Source organism: Eschrichtius robustus, chromosome 12 (genome assembly GCF_028021215.1).
Source record: "Eschrichtius robustus isolate mEscRob2 chromosome 12, mEscRob2.pri, whole genome shotgun sequence".
NCBI lineage: Eukaryota > Metazoa > Chordata > Mammalia > Artiodactyla > Eschrichtiidae > Eschrichtius > Eschrichtius robustus.
Window position 1 is genome coordinate 75,397,997 of NC_090835.1, and position 19,255 is coordinate 75,417,251.

Sequence of the window (19,255 nt, forward strand, 5' to 3'; positions counted from 1 at the left end):
ACCTATAAAGCAGCATGCTTTTTCAAATGCTTGAATGTATTTGGCTCTCCAACTTGTTGACCTTCAAAATCTATTTATGAAAAATGTTCCTTAGTAATCGAACAGGAATATAAGACAAAAGTTATGATGACAAGAGCTTAGTGTTTGCAGAAAACAAGGCTTGCCCTGTTCTCCCCAAAAGGGGCAAAGATAAATGTGTTTTAAAGAGAAAAAAATTCCTTTGTTTAGTTCATAGTGCTCTAAGCTCAAAGTGGGGTTCAATAATGTGGGTTTTCTGGAGGTAGATAAAAAGGCTGGCTGTCCCCTTGGGGGCAGGAACGTGGCCACCTGCATAGTGAGAATGAAAAGAGTACCTTCAGAAGTCTGGTCTCCTCAAAGGTGGCCCCTTCACGTCCACCTGATATCATGAATTTCTACATTAGAATCACCCAGGGAGGGAGGATAGAGTCCCAGAGAACCCTTGTTTTAAATCCTGCATTGCCTGGCAAGCACGACACATGAATCCATCACCAGTCAACAAGGTGCGGGGCCTTTAGGAATCAGGCTGAGGACAGACCAGTCCTGGGGAAGGTGACCCAGGAGAGATGCGAGCCTGGGAGCTGCTGGGATAGAGGGCAGCAAAGAGTCCAGTGGCCTCCAGGGCAGAGTAAGGCACATGCGAATTCAGATCTGAAGACGGAGGCAAGTTGGAGAAAAAGTCCACCTATTCTGATTCTCATCCAGTCAAGGCCCAGGATTAAGGACAGGAGACATGAACCCGGGACAACACTGAGGCCCAGCCCAGAGCCAGTGGCAGCTGTCACCTGGGACCCTGTTCTCTGTGGACCTGAGCATCTTAATAACTCAGTATGGCTCCATCATTCATCAGTTTGCTGAAACACTCTGAATCACTGTAACTTTTAGCCTAAACCATCTCTCAGCCAATTAAGGTCTATTACGTTTATTATGTGCTGGATAAAGCGCTATTTCATCTTTGTTAAAGAGCTCTACTTTGCTGTGAAATGCTATATATGTAACATGTTATTGTTGTTATTATTATTATTATTATGTGGCCGCACCACACAGCTTTCGGGATCTTAGTTCCCTGGCCAGGGATCGAACCCGTGCCCCCTGCAGTGGAAGCTTGGAGTCTTAACCACTGGACCGCCAGGGAAGTCCCTGTAACATATTATTTTTATTAACACTGTCCTTATGATCAGGGGCCCAACACCAGAAACTCTGCTAGGGGGACGGCTCATGTTCTCCCTTCTCCAATCCCCCCTCCCCAAATTCTGTCAGAAACACTATAGATCTGTCAAACACACATGAAATAATTTATATAAATTGTGAACCAGAAGCCTCAGGTCTATTTATTCTGACAGAATGTGTGAATTACACATTTTAATTAAGATAAGAATACCCCTCCCCCCCCACTGCCACATCCAAATAATCTATATTCTCCTCCCCCCACATCCCTAACACCAGGGCCAAGCCATCCATAACAAATACCATCCTTTACCAGCAAGAGATGGAAGACATTCTTTTGGTGAGAGTCTTAAGCCAGTAACCAAATAATTCTATATATCTTTAGGTGTACAACTTCCCAAATTTGGTTTCAAGTGAGCAATGGGAAAAAGAATACTTACCATCTTCTGTACAAAAATAAAGTCTTTGTTGTAAGTGGCTAGTGCTTTATTAAACAGTTTTCTTTCTAGGGAGGTCCACTTGTCCGAACCTACAACAAAACACACATTTCATAAAAAACAGCTCAGTTCTTCTTACTTGTGGTTGCTGGTTCACTTAGTTAAGTTACAAACTACAACTGTTCAGCATGTGATAGAATACATATCACACTCCTTTCTGAACAGGAAGTGCAGTGTAATGGTTAGGAGCCCTGACACCTGGGTTCAGATCTCAGCCGTGGCCTTGACCTTGGCAAGTTATTGAGCCTAAGACTCAGTTTTATTACCTACAAATGGGAATAATTCTGATTGTCTCCACCTCTTAAGATTTCTGTGAAGGTTAAAGAAGGTAATGCCCAAAAAGTGTCTAGCTTAGTAACTGGAAAATCATGAATGCTTAATGGAGTTTAGCTACAGTTTTTATGTAATTAGGATGAGCGCAAGCATTCACGTAGCAAGTGATCCTCACATGTGCTGGATTCAGCAGTCTTCACCCTCAAGATGTTCACAATCTAGTGGGGAGAAAACCAGGAGGCCCTGCATTCAAGGTGATGATTGCGAGGATGAAGGGAGGGGTCGGGTGCCGATGGGAACCCCACTGTGGGAACACCACACTCAGGTAAGGGCAGCCGGGAAGGCTTCCAGGTGGAGAGAACACCTGAGCGGGGTTTAAAAAGACACAGAAGCAAGTCAGGCAAGAAGGAGATGGAAGGGAATTCTGGGGAGAGAAAGTGGCATGTGCAAAGTCAGAAGCAAGCAGTGAGAGGACACATGTCATTCATTCGTTCATCCATTCGGCAGATACTTATTAGGTGTTTACTACATGCAAGACACAAGGGGAAAAAAAGCTAATACTTATAAGTGCTTACTATGTGCCAGGCTCTAAAGTACTTCACAGATAGTAGTCATTTGGTTCTACAGACAATCTGTAAGATTGGTATTACTGCTACCCATTTTACAGATGAGGAAATGGAGGTGTTCAAGAAATAAGCAGTAATCCAGTACGGCTCAACTACAGGGTTCCAGCAGAGGGAAAGCAGATGAGGCTGGGAGGTGAGAGGGACCGGTTCCTGACAAATCTGCAGACCAATGAAGAAGAGGCCCTGCAGTGCCGGGCTGGTGCATCTTGCCTTGCTGGCTGAACTTGACATTCATGTCAAAGCAGGATATGCAGATGTTCACAGAGAATGGTACTGGCCTATTTCCAAGGCAAGTCCTATTTCTGGGGGCTCAATCACTGTGGCTGGTTTGCAGAAACTCAGCCTCACTCTAATTTTTTGAATTCCCTGTATCTCTGATTCTTTGGATGGTACATGGCTGGGCTTTTGATAAGCCTCTACTTTTCAGAGCTGTAATCCCCCAAACTATAGCATTTTTCCTTCCAACCAGAACAAGCCCAAGATTTCCATTTTGCTATGGTTGACGGAGGGGCTAAAGTAAGAAAACCTGAACTGCTTCTTCCCTCAAAAGGCTGAGCCCAAATCACTCAAACAAGTGAAACCACGCCTGGCAGGCAGGCAGGAGGCAGACAGCCTTGGATCCTTGAGAAAATATGTGACTCAGTGATGTCAGCTCAGATTTCTGAAATAAACACCTTCTCTGTGTGACTCCCTGATGGGTCCTTAAGCCAAGAGCTCTGGCTCCAGATGCAGGATATGCTCTCCACAGCTGGGCTGCTTCAGGCCTCTATAAAAGTAGGGCCACCACCTGATTTCTTTGGTTTGTGAGTTTCTCTCTTTACTTCTAGAAGGAAAGCAGCTTTCTGATTAACCCTCGGAAGAAGGAAGCCTCTTCCACAGGTTCTGGAGACCAGGACATCTCTGGTTGCGCAAACCATCGTAACAGGGAGAAGTGGGGCCAGAGGTTTGGAGAGGCTTTGCTAGAGTGGATGTGAGCAGAGCAGGTCGGTGGGGTTTGGAGCTCTGGAGCACCTGCATCACCATTCCTCAACTTCTGTCCAACACTCAAGGGCTTGGGGGTCCCAGCTCCCATTTGCTCCCATTGCCCAGAGGCAGAGACAGAAAGAGCAAAACAGAAAGGCTGAACCAACAACTGAAAAACCAAAGAGGAGTCATGGCTCCTTTTAGGTATCCATTAAAACAGCAAAGAGAGATCAGAGAGGCAGTGGTGTAACAGGACCATGATGGGGACATGTCACACTAGCTGAGCCCCTGGACAAGCATATAGGGAGGTTGCTGTGCTGCCCTGATGCAGGTCTAGTCTGTGCAGCTCTGGGTTGCACCTCACATAGGAAGTTAGGGAATATTTTGCTGATGAAAACGCCCAATTAGATGAATGAGAATCCTTTCCACCCTCAGCCAGATCCTACGTTTCCCAAGTCAGAGTGCAGCTCTAAGCCCCCGTGAGACACTCACAGGGCCACGCAACCTTCTCAGGCCAGCACCCAGCCTCTATGGTGGACACACTTTCTTCCACCCCACGCCAAGCTTGTCATCTGATTACTGCCCAAACCGCAGTGTTAAGTCCCCAGGTCTGTCTACTTGTGAGAGGTATGTCCCTACACGTCCCCAGATGGCCTTCCAGCTGTAACCCCACAGAAGGTGAAGTGACCTCCTGAACCATCTGGTATGGGGGATCCTCAAGCCTCACGGGGGAAGGAGGCCTTCTCCCCATCAACTCTTTGGTGGTTTTTAGGGCTGCTGCTCTGTGATGGGGTCTTCAGTCTTCCCAATCCCAGAGTGTCCACTCCACACCACCAGTCCTGGATTGGAAGTGGGCTGCACCCTCGCACTTTCCTCTCTGTGCTGCCCCCCACCTGAGGGCCGGGGTGGGGAGCATGTGCTCAGACGGTGAGAGATGGCTCCTCTACGTAGTCCTAGGGTCTGCACTTTAGCACACGTGACTGTGCTATGCGTGCGTGTCTGTCCAACAAGGGTGCCCACAAACTGAGAGGTAGAGGTGGGGCCAGACAAGCCCATCGGTTCTCACGCTCCATCTTCACCGCACCCTGATCATGGGATCGCCCACAGGACTGAGAATCCACTCCTGGGCTCTTGGGCTGAATTCCCAGGCTGAAGCCTGGTATATAGACACAGTATCTGAATGCGCTTGCCCCAAATAATAAAGTCACTGTGCTGTGATAAAAGGGGTGACTTTAATCAGGAGACCACAGGCTGCGAACCTGGTTCTCCCACTCACTCCTTCTGGGGCCCCTGCAAGTTTACTTCTCTGAGTCTCAGTTTCCTCTTTTGTGACTTGGGGATCCTGACAGTCATGCTGTGACTGGCAGCGTTTAGTCCTAAGTATGTGCACAGAGAATGTTTTAGATCTGGCCACTCGGATGGCAGATTCCAAATCAGCCTGCAGCCGTGGGACACACGCTGTCCCCTGCTGACGTCTGTGGGCACTCAGGAAGCCTGCCGGTTCCTGCAGCGTTCCCTGTCGTGTGTGGGCTCACCCACAGCCTTACTCTGGGCCACCTGTAACTTGCAGCCTTCTCCTCCCTGCCCCGAAATCCTCCTGTAATCCCGACAAGGCTCAGCATCTCTCCTCCTGGGTCTGTCTGGCAGGAGCATTTTCCTCATTCTTGGACAAGGTTTTCTAAGCCAGCCCTCCTTGGATTCTATTTCTTGAACAAAGTCCAGGATAAAATGCAAAACCGAGGCAGGCGCCTGCCCCAACTCCTCACCTGCCCTCCCCCTCTGAGATCCCTGCTGTCCACTCAGCATGTCCCTGGGGTCGATGGGCTGATGACACACCCTCCCCCGCCCACTCATCCATTCTCCCTAGGGATTCCTGGCTAGTGGGCTATTATCAGCAGGGGTCCCTAACAAGACGATTAAGGCTAATTACAAAGAGCCTAATTAACTGGAGGAAACTGGTGCTGGAACAGTATCCAGAGGAAAAATGTTCTGAGCTTCGGTTGCTGGGAAACAGGCTCCGGATGGTGGCGAAATTTGGGGCAATCTATAGCGAATGCAGGCAATTAAAAAGAGACATGGAGGGGTGAGAGAAAGTTTGGGCACAGTATGTTTTAAAGAGGGCCTTTCTGTCTTCCTTTCAAGCTTTTAAAAACTGTTCTTGATGCTGTTGTTATAGCAGTTACATAAGAAAGACACGTTCATTGTAGAAAAAGGAGGACCTGTTTTTACACCAGATCTTCATTTCTGTGAAAGGTTTTCCATGATGGGTGAAGGCTGAGTAATTTTTTTAGGGGTGCAGGAGAACTGGGTAATACCAAAGTTCCCTCCGGAGGCCAAAGGCAGGGAGGCCTTGATCTGAATCCAGAACCTGAGCTTGTCCACTAAGCCTCTTCTCCACAAGTGCCATGTCAGGCAAAGCAGCAGAGTGAGTATTAACTCCGTTCCTGCCCTTCAGGGGATCACTCCCCAGCTAGCGACATGGGCTAAGAATGCCTGTGAGATGACTTCACAGCTGCACTTCTTGCAAAGGATTCTCTGGAGAACGTAATTCTGTCTCTTCACCAAACTGGGGCAGCTTCCAAGACAGAGACCAGGCCTCCCCGTGACTGAACGGGTATATTCCCTTCAGGTCTCTCCCATCTCCGGAGTCAGGTCAGGGCTCAGGACCCAGTGAGTGCTTGGGCTGTGGTGGGGGCCCATAGTAGCCTCCGCTGAACCCTTGCCAAGGCTCGCAGGGCCAGGTCTGACACCCCTCCACTCCACGCCCATCTGCGGGAACGACCGGCTCAACGGAAAAACCAAGGACGCCGGAAGCCCTCTGATCACAGCCAGGCATCCTTGTCACCCTGACAGCCCCACACTCAAGCCTTCCCCACCCAACCCAACCGCTGCCACTCATGGGCGGAGGGTGCGGAGAGAGGGCTGGACCAGGCACCTTGGTGTGAATTAGAGAGCCTGGGGGCCACTGCGACAGCCCCCTTCCTCTGAGGATCTTAACAGGGCTCTTCTGGGCTTGCCAAGCTGCCCCCAGATCTGGGCAAGCTGCCCACCTACACTGATGTCTGTCCTGGGCCCCAGCACTGGTCGCTCTTTCTTTTTCTCACTGAACTGCTTGGGATGGGATGGGATGGGATGGGATGGGGTGGAAGGGCAGGTCAGGAGGGAAGTGATTTTCACAGGCTCCTGTCTCTGTCTCCCCCCAATTCACAGTCTGCACCCCTGAACCCAGTCTTGCCACCTTCCCTCCAGGGCACAGGCCGGGGAGGTCTGACCTCTCTCTAGACAACTGGGAGCCTGGGGTGCAATTCCAGGGCCGGAGTCGGGCGGGAGTGACACTGGCCACAGCCGCAGAGCTGGAAGCAAAGGGGGTTTCAGAAGACAGTGTCCCGGCGAGGCTGGACCTGAGCTGACAGTCCTGCTGGAGAGCAACCCAACAGGGCTTGGCACAAAGGCCAAGGCAGGACGGGGCCACGGGGGTGGGATTCACAGACACCCGGAACCAATCAGAGGGTGGGGCAGTAAAAAGGAGGGCAGAAGGGGGTCGCGGCTGGTAGCTGGGGCACGTGACGGGGGTAGACTCTGTGGCCTCCTCTGTGGTCTGGAAGGGAACCGCCAAGGGGATGGAGTCAGGCCAGACTTCAGAGATCTGTGACCTTTGTCCTTTGTGCTCATAATTCTAGAAGATTCTTTGGGGCCCAGTCTGTGATCACTTCCTGGAGAAAACAGATGACTGGCAGACCTGGGCGAGCACCCTTTTCTTGGGGACACACAGCTAATGGGACACCAACCCTTCACACCTGACAGCCCCACCTCTCTTGTCTCCAAGGGTCAAAAGGATTCTGGAAGCAGCAAGAGTGCTTCCTGGTCTGCTTGTAGGGGAAGGGTGCAAGGGATGGGCAAAGGATTTCCCAGGAACCCCCAACCCCCAAAGATCAATGAATTTTAGCAGAGTTTAGGGCCTTCTAGTTTCAAAGCTTTTAGTACTATTTTAAGGTTGTTGTTTGGTGTTGTTTGGTTTCTAGCCCATAGCTTTCCCACCTTTTTTATGTCATGACACACACTAAAAAGATCACAATACCTGCTTGGCATGCTGGGAAGAACTGGAGGGGATTTGGGGACCAGACGAGGCTGCTCACAGCTGGAGCTGAGCAGCCCAGAGGCGCCGGCCACCCCAGTCGCCCCGGGGGCCGAGGGCAGCCACAGCAGATGCTAGGGAAGTCTCCCCGCTAAGCAGAGAAGCCTGACCCAGGCTCCAGGAGGCTGGACGGCCCGTCAGGGTTTAATGGGCAGCAGACGACGCTGGGAATTAAGAGGATTGAATTGTTTCCATGGCAGATTAGAGAGAACTCCCACATCTTCTACCCACACTTGGGGCAGACACCAAGCAGGAAATGATGGAGACAATATTAAGAAACTGGCTCCTTGAGGCCACGGGGTTACATGATGGATTTCTTATCCAATGTGTCCATTCTGTGCTTGCCTAGTGCCAGCAGCAGCCTGTGTGCCGGGAGCGATCTACAGGCAGGCATCCCGGGCTTGCTGTGCTCAGGTGAGTGGCTTCTGAGGCCTTTCCACCCTGTGATGACAGGCAAGAGGGCCAACTCGGGAGAGGAGCCCGTTCTGCAAGGCAGACGGTGGTGGGGTCACAGGGAGCCCCTGAGAACACGCCGGAACCTGCAGAACAGCCCTCACCTGAGGCCACATCTGGCCGCCTGGACCGAGGACTGGAAAAGGTATTTACTGGGTCCCCAAGGCCACTGAAGTACTTAGCACCCATCTACGCAGGGTCCCCCCAGGCACCAGGGACACCTTCAAATGATTAACAACCAAGGGGCATTGGAGGATCCAGCCCTCTCTGAAACAGAGAACCCAGGCAGGTTCGTGGAGACCCCCAGAATGGACAGGGCTACTAGTTAACGGAAATACAAACGTTGACTTCAACTTCATTGTCACCGCAGGCTCCCCAGCCTGTTTCATTCTCTCTTCACGATTCTCACTACATTCAACTCTCCAAGGTGTGTCCTCCTTCCCTTGTATTGGTGATGCCATTGTTAATCCACCCTCTCCTAAGAGAGACTCGTATGTGTATGTACGTGTATGTGTACGTGTACATGTATCTGTGTATGCACACGTATACATGTGCACGTACACGTCTTTCTCCTGCCATTAGTGATCTGTCATTTAATAACTGCCTACCCCTCAGACTCCAAACTGTGGACCCTGTCTACATCTGTCACCATCACTTCCTCATCTTAGTGCTCAGCACAGTTTCCTGTACATACGAAGTGCTCACTAATTGTTCAACCAATGAATAAGAAAGCTACTAGACTGTGCCAGGCATTGGGTTCCATATACTCTCTCCAATTGTCACAAAATCCTGCAAGGGATGGAGTATGAGCCCCATTTTACAGGTGAGGAAACCAAGGCTGCAGAAGGCCACGGGGTGCAGGCAAGATGTGAACCCACGTCTACTGATCCCAAAGCCCAGGGGCCGCTGCGTGCTGTTGCCTCTGTGGTCTACCCTCTGTGGCTCTTCCTCCGGGTGCACCGATCTCACTGCTGTACGTGCGGGCCTTGTCCCCTGTCGCCCAGCTCTTGGCACACCCATGAGGGGCAGGAGCCCAGACAGACAAATGCCCAACAGAGACCAGCCAGCGGACACAGCTGCCCCACCACCTACGCCCCAGAGGCCTTGAGAGCACAAGTGGCGCTGAGGACAGAACGGGTGCTATCTGTTATTAAAAGGGGACACAACCAACACGCAGACAGCCCGCTCTCAGGAAGCAAGGGGGCACAGGGCTCCGGGCAACCTACCGGCATAGTGGTAATTTGCTAAAGGGTGACATTTTAACCTGACTGGCTTCCGCAGCAGCAGCACTTCCAGAGCAGCCTGCAGACCCATGGGAGAGAAAAGGCGAGAGTCAGTCACGGGGCTTGTGTCCTCAGAAGACCATCTGCCTAACAGGGAAAACGAGCCAGCATTGCAGGGCCCGGGGTTGGGGGGCTGGAAGGAAAATCAGAGGAGACTCCCCGATTTGGGGGTCTTCCTTCTGGTCAGCACCCAACAGGACTCGTCATTCTAATACCTCCTCCGCCCATGCCTGCAGCCAGCTGGTCTTGTCAGAAAAACACAGGTGGCAGCCAAAACCCCACTCCTTCCTTGGTGAGGGCCCCAGCTTCAGAGATACGGTGGAGCCTCCTCTGTTTGGAGGCTGAGTCTCTGAGGAAATGAGTGGGTGATTTGGAACTGTTTTTTGCAGAAAAATCACATGTTTCATTACAACTGAACATCAACAGCTGTATTAATAATAACTGTACTACACATTGTCCTTCCAGGGAGCCTTGCTAAATAACCCTTTCAAATCTATGTCCTTCAGCCTCACTGACTTTGTTAAAAAAGTGGTGCAGGTGGAGTTGAGCTGTGGATGGTTTGGGGATCCCAAATCTTGCTACTCCAAGTGTCGTCCATGGGCCAGCAGCACGGGTATCCCCTGGGAGCAGGTTAGAAATGCAGCACCCTGGGCCCCACCTCCAGAATGGCTGAATAAGAGCCTGCATTTTAACAAGACTCCCTAGGTGATGTGCATGCACGTTAACAGTTTGAGAAGCACGGCTCTGCAGCACTGATCTTAAAAGGTCAAGGAGAGTTCTCCAATGTTCCAGAGAACCCTTGAAGGGTATCAGTAATCTCATGAGAAGGTAGTATTGGGACATTTGTTTACTTTCACATTTTCATAAAATCAAAAAAGCAGGAGGTTAGCTCTGGTATAAGAATCATGTATTTACTAAAGGGGAAGCTGAGGCTAGTGACGAAGTGCTCCAGCCAGGGGTCCAGGTTGAGCAGGCAAATGGTCAGCTCTGATTCTGGGAAAAGGGCACCAAAGTTCTGGTTTGGGGATGCCAGGGAACTGTGCCAAAAGTGGAAGAATGACACCAGATGGTGCACAGCGAACACTTCACTTTGGTTAGGGGAGCAAACGGTTCTATGAACGTCAAAGTGTGGCTGATTTCCAGGTAGGGAGGAATGACGAGCAGAGTATGACAGGCTATTTTAGGCCAAGTCTTGCTTCGGGAAGGCCTTCTACTTCCATCACTGCAGACCTGTTTCCTGATGTGAATTACAAGACTGCTGAAAAGAAATTCTAGTTTCCCAAAACAGATGTTGCCATCATTATTACTTAGGAACAGATGTGTAAACAGAAATCCAACTGGAGGTTTTCTGCAGGCTTTCAAATCCTGGCCTACTCTTTGAGATAAGGAACATGGGAGGCACACCAACTGGTCATCATCTTAAGAGTTGGTTGTGGGGGGCATGAAAAAACACAGAAACTTGGTAAAATACTTTTCAGAATTCCGACATGAAGCATATGAACTGGGAAGCCTCCTTTTCACAGCTCCTTACCATCACATCACCTTTGGCCTCGAAGAGAGAGTGCAAAGCAAATTCAGAATTGGTCCCTCCACCTGGCAACGCACTTGAACAGCACAAATTCAGGAGATTCTCCACTGTTGGGAACAAAGAGAGGCCACTGCATCAGAGAGAGCTCAGGGTCACCGGGAAGACAAACTGATCCTGGAGCCAGAGGCCCCCGGGAGAGAATCCAGCCCTTCCTGCCCAGTTCTTCCCGTGCTGCCAATACCTCTTTGCTGGAAGTCATGGTTTTCCAGCTCTGGCCAGGGCTTCCATACCAGTGTGGCCTTGTGTGTGTCCTGGGCCAGGGCAGAGACATCCTGGAGTTCTGGGATCTCCGCTTGGAATCTCAAGCCAATGTTGATGCGTCTTTAATCACAAGAAGAAAAACAACAGTGTGGTCTTCAATTTGAGACCAAGGGCAACTGTCAGGGACTTGAAAAAGAAGGAAACCAGTTCCTTCTGCAAGAAGAATGCAGGGGCATTTCCTCACAGTGTGATCTGAAGATTCCAGGCATGGCCTTTCCACTGGGATAAGGAACAGCTTTAAGATTGGGGAGAGATGCTGTGGGGAGCAAGGGAGAAGCCTGCCTGGGGCTTCAAAGCTCCCTATAACTGGGAGAGGGAGGGTCCTAATTGCAAGGGAACAGCTGCCCAGAGCACGGCCGAGGGTACCACTTAACCCAATGGGACAAATGCAAAGTGCTTATTCCATTTTTTAGCCCTTTCAGACCACTTTCACATAAATGATCCCATCTGAACCTCACCAAGACCTGTGATGTAAGCAAGGCAGTGATAATTATTCCTACTCAATAGATGAGTTAACTAAAGCTTACAAAGGTTAACTTGATCAAGATCAAATAACAAAACGATGCTGGAACCAGGTTTCCCGATTCCTGACTCAATCTACTCACCACTCTACCATCTGGCCTCTTCTGTGCTTATCCATGAAAATAACCAGCTTTCTCTTCCATTATACCCCCCAACTCAAGTACTCAACAAGGCCACTTGGAGGATCAGCCAAGAATCTTAGGGAGGGGTTGGGGGATCAAGGGCATTTGGATGGAGCCTCGTGGAGAGATAGGCACCCTGAGACAGATGTCTCAATGTCACTGGGGATGTGAAGGCATGTGGCCCCAACCAAGCTGGCTCATGGAGCCACAGATGGGGATGCCTGGTTCTCCAAACACAGGGTCCTTGCTTTTAATGTGTTTAGTCTTTAGAAAAAGCCTTGAAATACTGGCAGTTACAGGGAAACAACAGTACTTGAGAAATACCACGATCCTACATTTTCTACAACTTCTTGCCCAGTGGCCACTCTGATCCCAGAAGCACTAGCTACACTTCTCAGAGCTCCCCATCTCTTTTCTAGGCTGAGCCTTCTGTTCTAAAGAATAATTGGCTTTTCCTTACGGTTCGACATCAACGGTCTGCTCTCCAGGCCCTGGGGTGACTGTCACGTTGCTGCCATCGATGCTGTCTGAAGCACAAAAACCAGGGGTCACTGGTCAACAGAGAAGGGTACTGAAGAAACTAAATGAGCAGTTACCTAAACAGTCATGACAGGGCCCCTCTCCTACCCAACCCATGCCGGAGTTACCCCAGCAGCCTCTGAGGAGTTGGATGGAATGTGGAGCAATGTGGCTTAGCATTTCTCCACTTCTCACACAGGGTAAGGAGTGGCCAGCTGCCCCACTCTGGTCTGCTAAGCTTTTATTTATTTATTTTAAAAATTATTTAAAAATAATTTTTGGCTGTGTGCTCAGGGCCCGTGGGAGCCTAGTTCCTCGACCGGGGATTGAACCCAGGCCCTCCGCAGTGAAAGTGTGGAGTCCTAAGCGCTGGGCCACTAGGGAATTCCCCTGTTAACCTGTCTCATTTCTATGAAACTATTCTTGCTCCAGAAAGAGATCCTGGCTACAGGCCTCTCCTGCTTGAACTTTTTTTTTTTAAAATAAATTTATTATATATTTATTTTTATTTTTAGCTGCATTGGATCTTCCCTGCGGTGCATGGGCTTTCCTAGTTGCGCTGAGCGGGGGCCATTCTTCGATGAAGTGCGCAGGCGGTGGCTTCTCTTGTTGCGGAGCACGGGCTCTAGGCCCGCGGGCTTCAGTAGTTGTGGCACGTGGGCTCAGCAGTTGTGGGTTGCAGGCTCTAGAGCGCAGGCTCAGTAGTTGTAGCGCACGGGCTTAGGCGCTCCGCGGCAATGTGGGATCTTCCCGGGCCTCGGCTCGAACCCGTGTCCCCTGCATTGGCAGGCGGATTCTTAAGCACTGCGCCACCAGAGCAGCCCTCCTGCTTGATCTTTACACAGCATGCTAAAATGTGAAGGTGTGGCCTTGCATATAATCCCATTTGTACATCTACTTAGTACATTTATTTTGGGTGTCTTACACGGTTATCCACAGCACACTTCAACTGTTTTTCCTTATCCCAAAGAAACTCTGATTATCGCTCTACGCGTTACTCTCCGCGGCTAGACTGTGTTTCCCCTGAGGAGAGGTATTCTAAGTATTTCTAGCACCTAGCCCACTGCCTGGTACACAGAGTCGAGCCACCGCCAAGGTCTGTGGAAAACGAGACGACAGAATGGGAGGCCTCCTGGGGCAGCACCCAGCACAGTCGGGGTGCCGCCCCCCGAGGTTGCGGAGGCGGGGACAGGGGCGACTCACTGGGGCGGCAGAGCAGCACGCGAGGCGTGGGCGTCAGGGGCGTGAGGGGCAGCTGCGGATGCGCACCGGCGCCATGGCCGGAGATGAGCACGTTGCTGAAGAGCCCCGAACCCTGGCGCACCGGGCTGAGCATGGGCGGGGGCGTGTAGGGGGGCAGCTCGTGGGAGGGGTCGAGGAGCAGGTGGTCGCCCAGGACGCGCGGGGAGCGCAGCTGGCTCTGGTACAGGGTGGCGGCGGAGTGTGAGGCGGCGAGGTTGGGGGTGTAGGAGGGCGGCGGCGGGATGAAGAGCGGCTCCGGCCGGTGCCGGAACTTCTTCTTCTCCGGCGCGGTCTTGAGGGCTTCCTCGGCTTTGGCCAAGCCTGGCTGATGCGTCTTGGGAATTTCCTACAACGGGAAGAATGATCCGATTCAAATACTTGGGCTTTTCCCACAGGCCCTTTCCACAGGTTGAGGGAAAGGGGACTGCTGTCCTAACGGGGACCCCTCCTCCCTTCCACTTGTCTGACCCCAGCATCCTCCGCCTTCAGAAACGGCCACATCCACCTCAGACGAGGCGAGATCTGGTGGCTTGATTAGGGAGAAAACTTTGGTTTTGGAGGAAATCCCTCATGTCTGGAGAGGGATGGGGGTGGTAGGAATAGTGGGTGGGCAAGAAAGAATAAATTCACATTCTTTATTGCTTATCACTGCATTCCCATCTGGTGAGTGGAATCCAGCTGAGTGGGCCCTTTAATTCTCCACTGCTCCCCGGGGACAGACATCGGGGACAGATAACACATGTTCTGAGAAGGCGACAGAAGAATCTATTCAGGGAAGCTGGGCAGAGGCTGTGGGGCAGGAAGAGGGGGTCAGGCCTTGGCCAAGGCTCCCAGGGCCAGTGACCCACACTGGGCTCTTCTTCAAGGTAACCTTAGGGTTGAGGAGAGCCATCCCGGATCTTTGAGGCCCGTCTCATGTGCTCTCCTAGAAGTGGATCTGGTGAACCGCCCCCCCTCACCACCCCTCATTACTGCTCCCAGCACTGGTGGCTTATCTGTGGCAAACCCTTCTCATAGGTTGGTTTCCTGTCAGCAGTGTTAGTTTATTTTATTCCAGCAGAACCAAGCATCTTCTGGAAGGAAGATCTGCCACACGGATACAGATATACTAATAAGTAAACACACGCACGGAAAGAGATAAGCAGGGCATGCCAAAGCCAAACACAAACAGACTTGGTTGTGTGCCAGCATCAGCCCAGAAAAACCGAGAGCTGGGTGTGGCTGGAGAGGCAGCCGTGCGGTTGGGAGGGGCTGTGAGGATACCTGCAGAAAAGTTCTGGGCAGTCTGTGGTCCCCTCCCAGGCCCTGCAGGCCAGTGCTTGTCACAGCTGTGGTCCCTGGCAATCCCTGTGCCCAGGGTGGCGCCTGAGTAGGAGGCAGCAGGGGGTGATGGGAAGGGTTGGCCATGGTCATGTGACCAGCCTCCTCCAGGCCATGTGACCTGCCCCAGTCACCCCTCAGCTCTGGGCTCCTCTCCCTCAGGGCCCCTTCTGCTGCCTTCAGCACTTCAGGCTGCCCCTCCTGTCTCTCCCTCAGCTTCATCGGCTTCTGGGGTGCCGTCCCGGCCCCCAGGAGGGGAGTCTAGGGAAGCAGAAAGGTGAGGAAAGGGGAAGGGGCAGCGGGGTCCTCCAGGCCCCCAGGGGGCTCTCCTTAGGTCAGAGAGCCCCAACCTGCTTTCTTTCCCCACCAGAGGGCTCCTCACCACCTGAGGCTGAGGTGGAGAGAGGGGGCTGAGGAATGGGAAGAAGGTGCACGTGCCCCCCAACTTGGGGAGCAATCCTGACACTTCACACCCGGTTCTTGGGTAACTGATGGGGTCACCTGAGGACCCTGAGTGACTTCAACCCTGCACTGGAATCCAGACCTCTGACCACAGGGCCAAAGGTCCCTTTCGGGCGTTCTCTATTTGAGCCTCTGGGTTCTGTTACAACAGCTCTAAACTGGGACTTTCCAATCCTCCAGGCAAGGCTCTGAGACCCTGGGCCAGGGAAGGCCCCCGGGATATCAGACCTGGATGTCACTTGGGAGGAAGCATTTACAGAGTTCCAGCCAAGCTGGAGACAGGGCCAAGTGCTGAGAGGTTTTAAAAGCTCCCCAGAGAGGTGACAGTCACTGAGGAGGCCAACACCACCCCTGCCCCCCAACCCCAGATCAGGGAGAAACTGAAGTTCTGAGAGGGGAAGGGTCTCGGCTGTCTGCATCCCAGATGGCTAGGAGCAGAGTGGGGATTAAAACACAGGGCTCCTACTTGGACATTTTGATTTCTTTATATTAAGTGTCAGGACCTTGCTCACACTTACTCAAGTCCTACCTACATGCTTCCATTTTGGCTTATCTCCTCACAGTATCTCTCTCACCCTTCCCACAAAACCAAGTTCACCTCTGCCTTCAGAACCCTACTTGGAACTCCCCTGGTGATGATCTTCTAAGCAAACTCACATCAAACTTCCCTTGCCTCTTCCCAGTCCCTAATGACCTTAGCTCCCCAGGTGTATTCCCCACCAGCCACACGCAGGGCATTGCTGCCTTGCTCTATCTTGAATTTGGGCGGGGCTGCTGCCTGGGGCTCTGACCCCTGTGTGACTACAACCTTACTTTCTCCAGCTTCAGGCTGAGAGTTTCCAAAGGGTAGAAACAGCATCCCTCCCGCCAAATGAGGAATGTCCCTGGGCAAAGAGGGGGCTTGGCTGTGTCATTTCATCTCTCTGCCTGTTGCTGGCCCCCAAGACCTGCCAGCTGATGAGAATCCTCACCTCCAGAGGTTCTCCATCTGTCTTTCCTCTTCTGAGCCCTGATATTACATAGAAAATCAAAAAGGCTCTTTCTGGATTTTTCTAGTTCTCTTAATTATCCTGCCTATCCCTACTCTGGCCCAACCCCACTCGTGCCTCCTGGAATCCCAGCAGCTACCTATTCTGTGAGGACAAATGTGACTCAGCACACTACTCTGTGGGGAGGGGACAAATCTGATGTAGTGAATCACATGGGTTACAGACTCCCCAGGGGAGGGGAGGAGGGAGGGAGAGAGGGGGAGAGGGAGAGAGAGAGACAGAGAGAGAGAGAGAGGGACAGAGAGAGAGAGAGAGGGACAGAGAAAGAAAGAGAGAGAGAGAGAGAGAGCGAGGGAGAGAGAGGGAAGGAGAGTGAGAGAGATCTCTGTCCCAGAGCCAAGCTAAGCTGCTTGGGTGAAGCACTCGGAACTTGAGAAAGAGAAGAACAGTGAATAAGAAACACAAATCTCTTTGCTTTCTTGAGACTGGGGGGCAGGTGTCTCAGGGGAATTACTTTGGGAATCTTAATGAATCCGGTCCTCTGAGGGTATTTATTTACACAGGGGTGATACTGAAAATATTAATCATCTGGTAAGGCTGACTGACCATCAGAATGGATGCCAGCGCTACTGCCTGGAGGACCTGCTGTGCCAGGGGTTGCCTCTTTGGTTGCTGGATTTGGGGAGGTGTGGAGATCCTGGGGGAGGGGCCAGGACCCTGGGCAGTAGCTATTTATTATCTGGGACAGTACTTCCATATTTTAATAACTGTGATCACCAGCTGAGTTATCACCTCTGTTTAATCTAGGAACATCTTTGGGTCTCTCAGAATCTAACCCAGACCATTAGCCTGGTAGAGTGCCAGGTATTTACTGGGTGGCACGCAGTGCGGACACGGATGGGATTCCCAAGGTGGCCGCGGGGGGCTCAGCCCGGAGAGGCCAAGCCACGTCTGAGCTCAGGCCAGTGGCCCTGGCAGAGCTGTCCCCATCTCCAAGAAAGCGAAGGGATGTCCCCACCCCAGGCAGGCAGGGCAGAGCAGCAACTCACAGCAGGCGGGTGGGGGGCAGCCCCTTGGGGTGAGTGTGGGGGAGAGAGGGTCATCCTCACGAGCACGGGCATCTCGTCGTCCGACATCGAGCTGGCTGGCTTGTCTCTGGCTGAGGGGGCGGCAGCGACGCTGTTGGCGAAGCCCTGAGAGCTGGGCTTGGGCGGGAGAAGCTTGACAGGGACAGACACGGGCATGACCATAGGCGTGAGGCTTTCCGCCTCGGGTGGGAGCTGCGGTGGTGGCGGAGGCGGAGGCGGCAGTGGCGGCTGAGGCGGAGGCGCCGGGGCCTTCTCTCCTTCCTCCTACACAGACAATAAAGGCTTTGATCCTGGGCTGAGAGCAGCTCTCATGGGGGGGGGGGGATGCACTTTGCTCTTCCTGAAATGTTCCTGGACATCATGCGTGGGTGACAGAGAACCGCTGCAGGGTGGTTTCCTTCCTGCCAGCCTGAGTCCCTCGGCTCCAGTGATGCCCGTCGGCAATGGACAAGGCACTTGATTTTTTTCTACATTAAAAAATCTTGACCGTGTATCACTTGTATATTAAAGCAAATAGTGAAGAAAAATTTTTGTGTGGCTGTCATTGCTTTTAAAGAAAAGGACATGGACTTATAATCAGACCAAAAAAAAAAAAAAACCACATAAGCTCTTGTGCAGGACCTTTCAATTCTATGGGCCTCAGTTTACTCATCTGTCAAATGGAGGAAAAGCTCTTTTAACTGGCATGGTTGGGAGACGGAGTGACCTGGGTCACATCAAAGTTTTTGGTGAACGGAGAGTTAATCCCATAGATTTAAATTAAGATTAACAGCATTCAAAGAATTGAGAAAGTTCTTTGAATTTTAATCTAACTCTAGAACTGCATGGGTAGTTCACCACGAGGGTATCCTACCTGGATAATCCTAAGGGCATTTAAAGGTCTTCGGACGCTAGAGTCTACCACTAGTGCCCTGGTGAACAGAAAATGCTGGCTGGGAGCCCGATGGTCACACTAGCTTTCCCTGGCCATTGACTATGGATCTGGAAGGCCCAAGGGACCCTGGTCTTGAGTACTTCAAGCAGCAGAAGTTAAAAACAATATTGCATCTACATGTTTTCTTTGCTGTCTTCTCCAGGAGCTGGAGAGGATGGGATCCCCTAAAAGGATTTCTACCACCTCAGTTCTGGACTCTTGTTCATGAAGCCAGTGGAAGCAGAGACTGTGTGACCTGGCTGGCTCCCAGCGTCAAAACTTGAGTACTTCCGTTAGGGAACGACTATGCCTCCTCAGGTTCCCCGAGTGGGGCTCACATCACTCTCTGATGGCAGCAAAGCAAAGCAAGCAGCACATGGCCTGGGAAGGACCGGGGGCTGACTCCTGCTCACCTGTTTGAGGCTGGGGGAGGCCCTCATCCCCCCGTGGGATCGCATGTGGCCGTTCAGGGCAGGCAGGCTCTTGAACTCCTTCAGGCAGATGGAGCATGTCAGCTTGTTCTTGGCATCAAACTGCTCCCCAAACACTCCTTTTGGTTGGCCACTGCTCAAGGGTAGGACCAAGTGGAGAGGACACACACGTTGATGAAGGGAAACAGTGACTCATCACAAGACCTCACACCCCACAATGAACCCATTTCATTCATCCAGAGCTCCCATGGCCATGGCCCTACTTGTATCACCCCAATTCCCTTCAGAGAACTAAGCCCAATTTGCAGATGGAAAACTGAGGCTCAAGAGTAGGAAAGGGCGTGCTCAAGATCACGCAAGAGTTGAACCAAACGTCTTTCTTC

The 19,255-nt window shown here is 51.8% G+C and overlaps 1 protein-coding gene across 11 annotated transcripts in view; it reads right to left on the reverse strand.

Moving 5' to 3' along the window:
* Positions 1-19,255, reverse strand: part of TRERF1 (transcriptional regulating factor 1) — a 199,987-nt gene that overhangs the window by 17,324 nt on the left and 163,408 nt on the right. For 6 of the 11 annotated variants that reach the window (XM_068558691.1, XM_068558689.1, XM_068558688.1 and 3 more), the window contains 8 exons: positions 18,855-19,005; positions 17,490-17,792; positions 13,631-14,015; positions 12,369-12,435; positions 11,185-11,324; positions 10,947-11,050; positions 9,359-9,434; positions 1,626-1,714 (listed from right to left, as the gene is read on the reverse strand). In XM_068558691.1, the coding sequence (XP_068414792.1) occupies positions 1,626-1,714; positions 9,359-9,434; positions 10,947-11,050; positions 11,185-11,324; positions 12,369-12,435; positions 13,631-14,015; positions 17,490-17,792; positions 18,855-19,005 (1,315 nt within the window). The remainder of the gene's footprint in view (positions 1-1,625; positions 1,715-9,358; positions 9,435-10,946; positions 11,051-11,184; positions 11,325-12,368; positions 12,436-13,630; positions 14,016-17,489; positions 17,793-18,854; positions 19,006-19,255) is intronic. The other 5 variants (XM_068558694.1, XM_068558693.1, XM_068558698.1 and 2 more) reach the window with 3 other exon arrangements.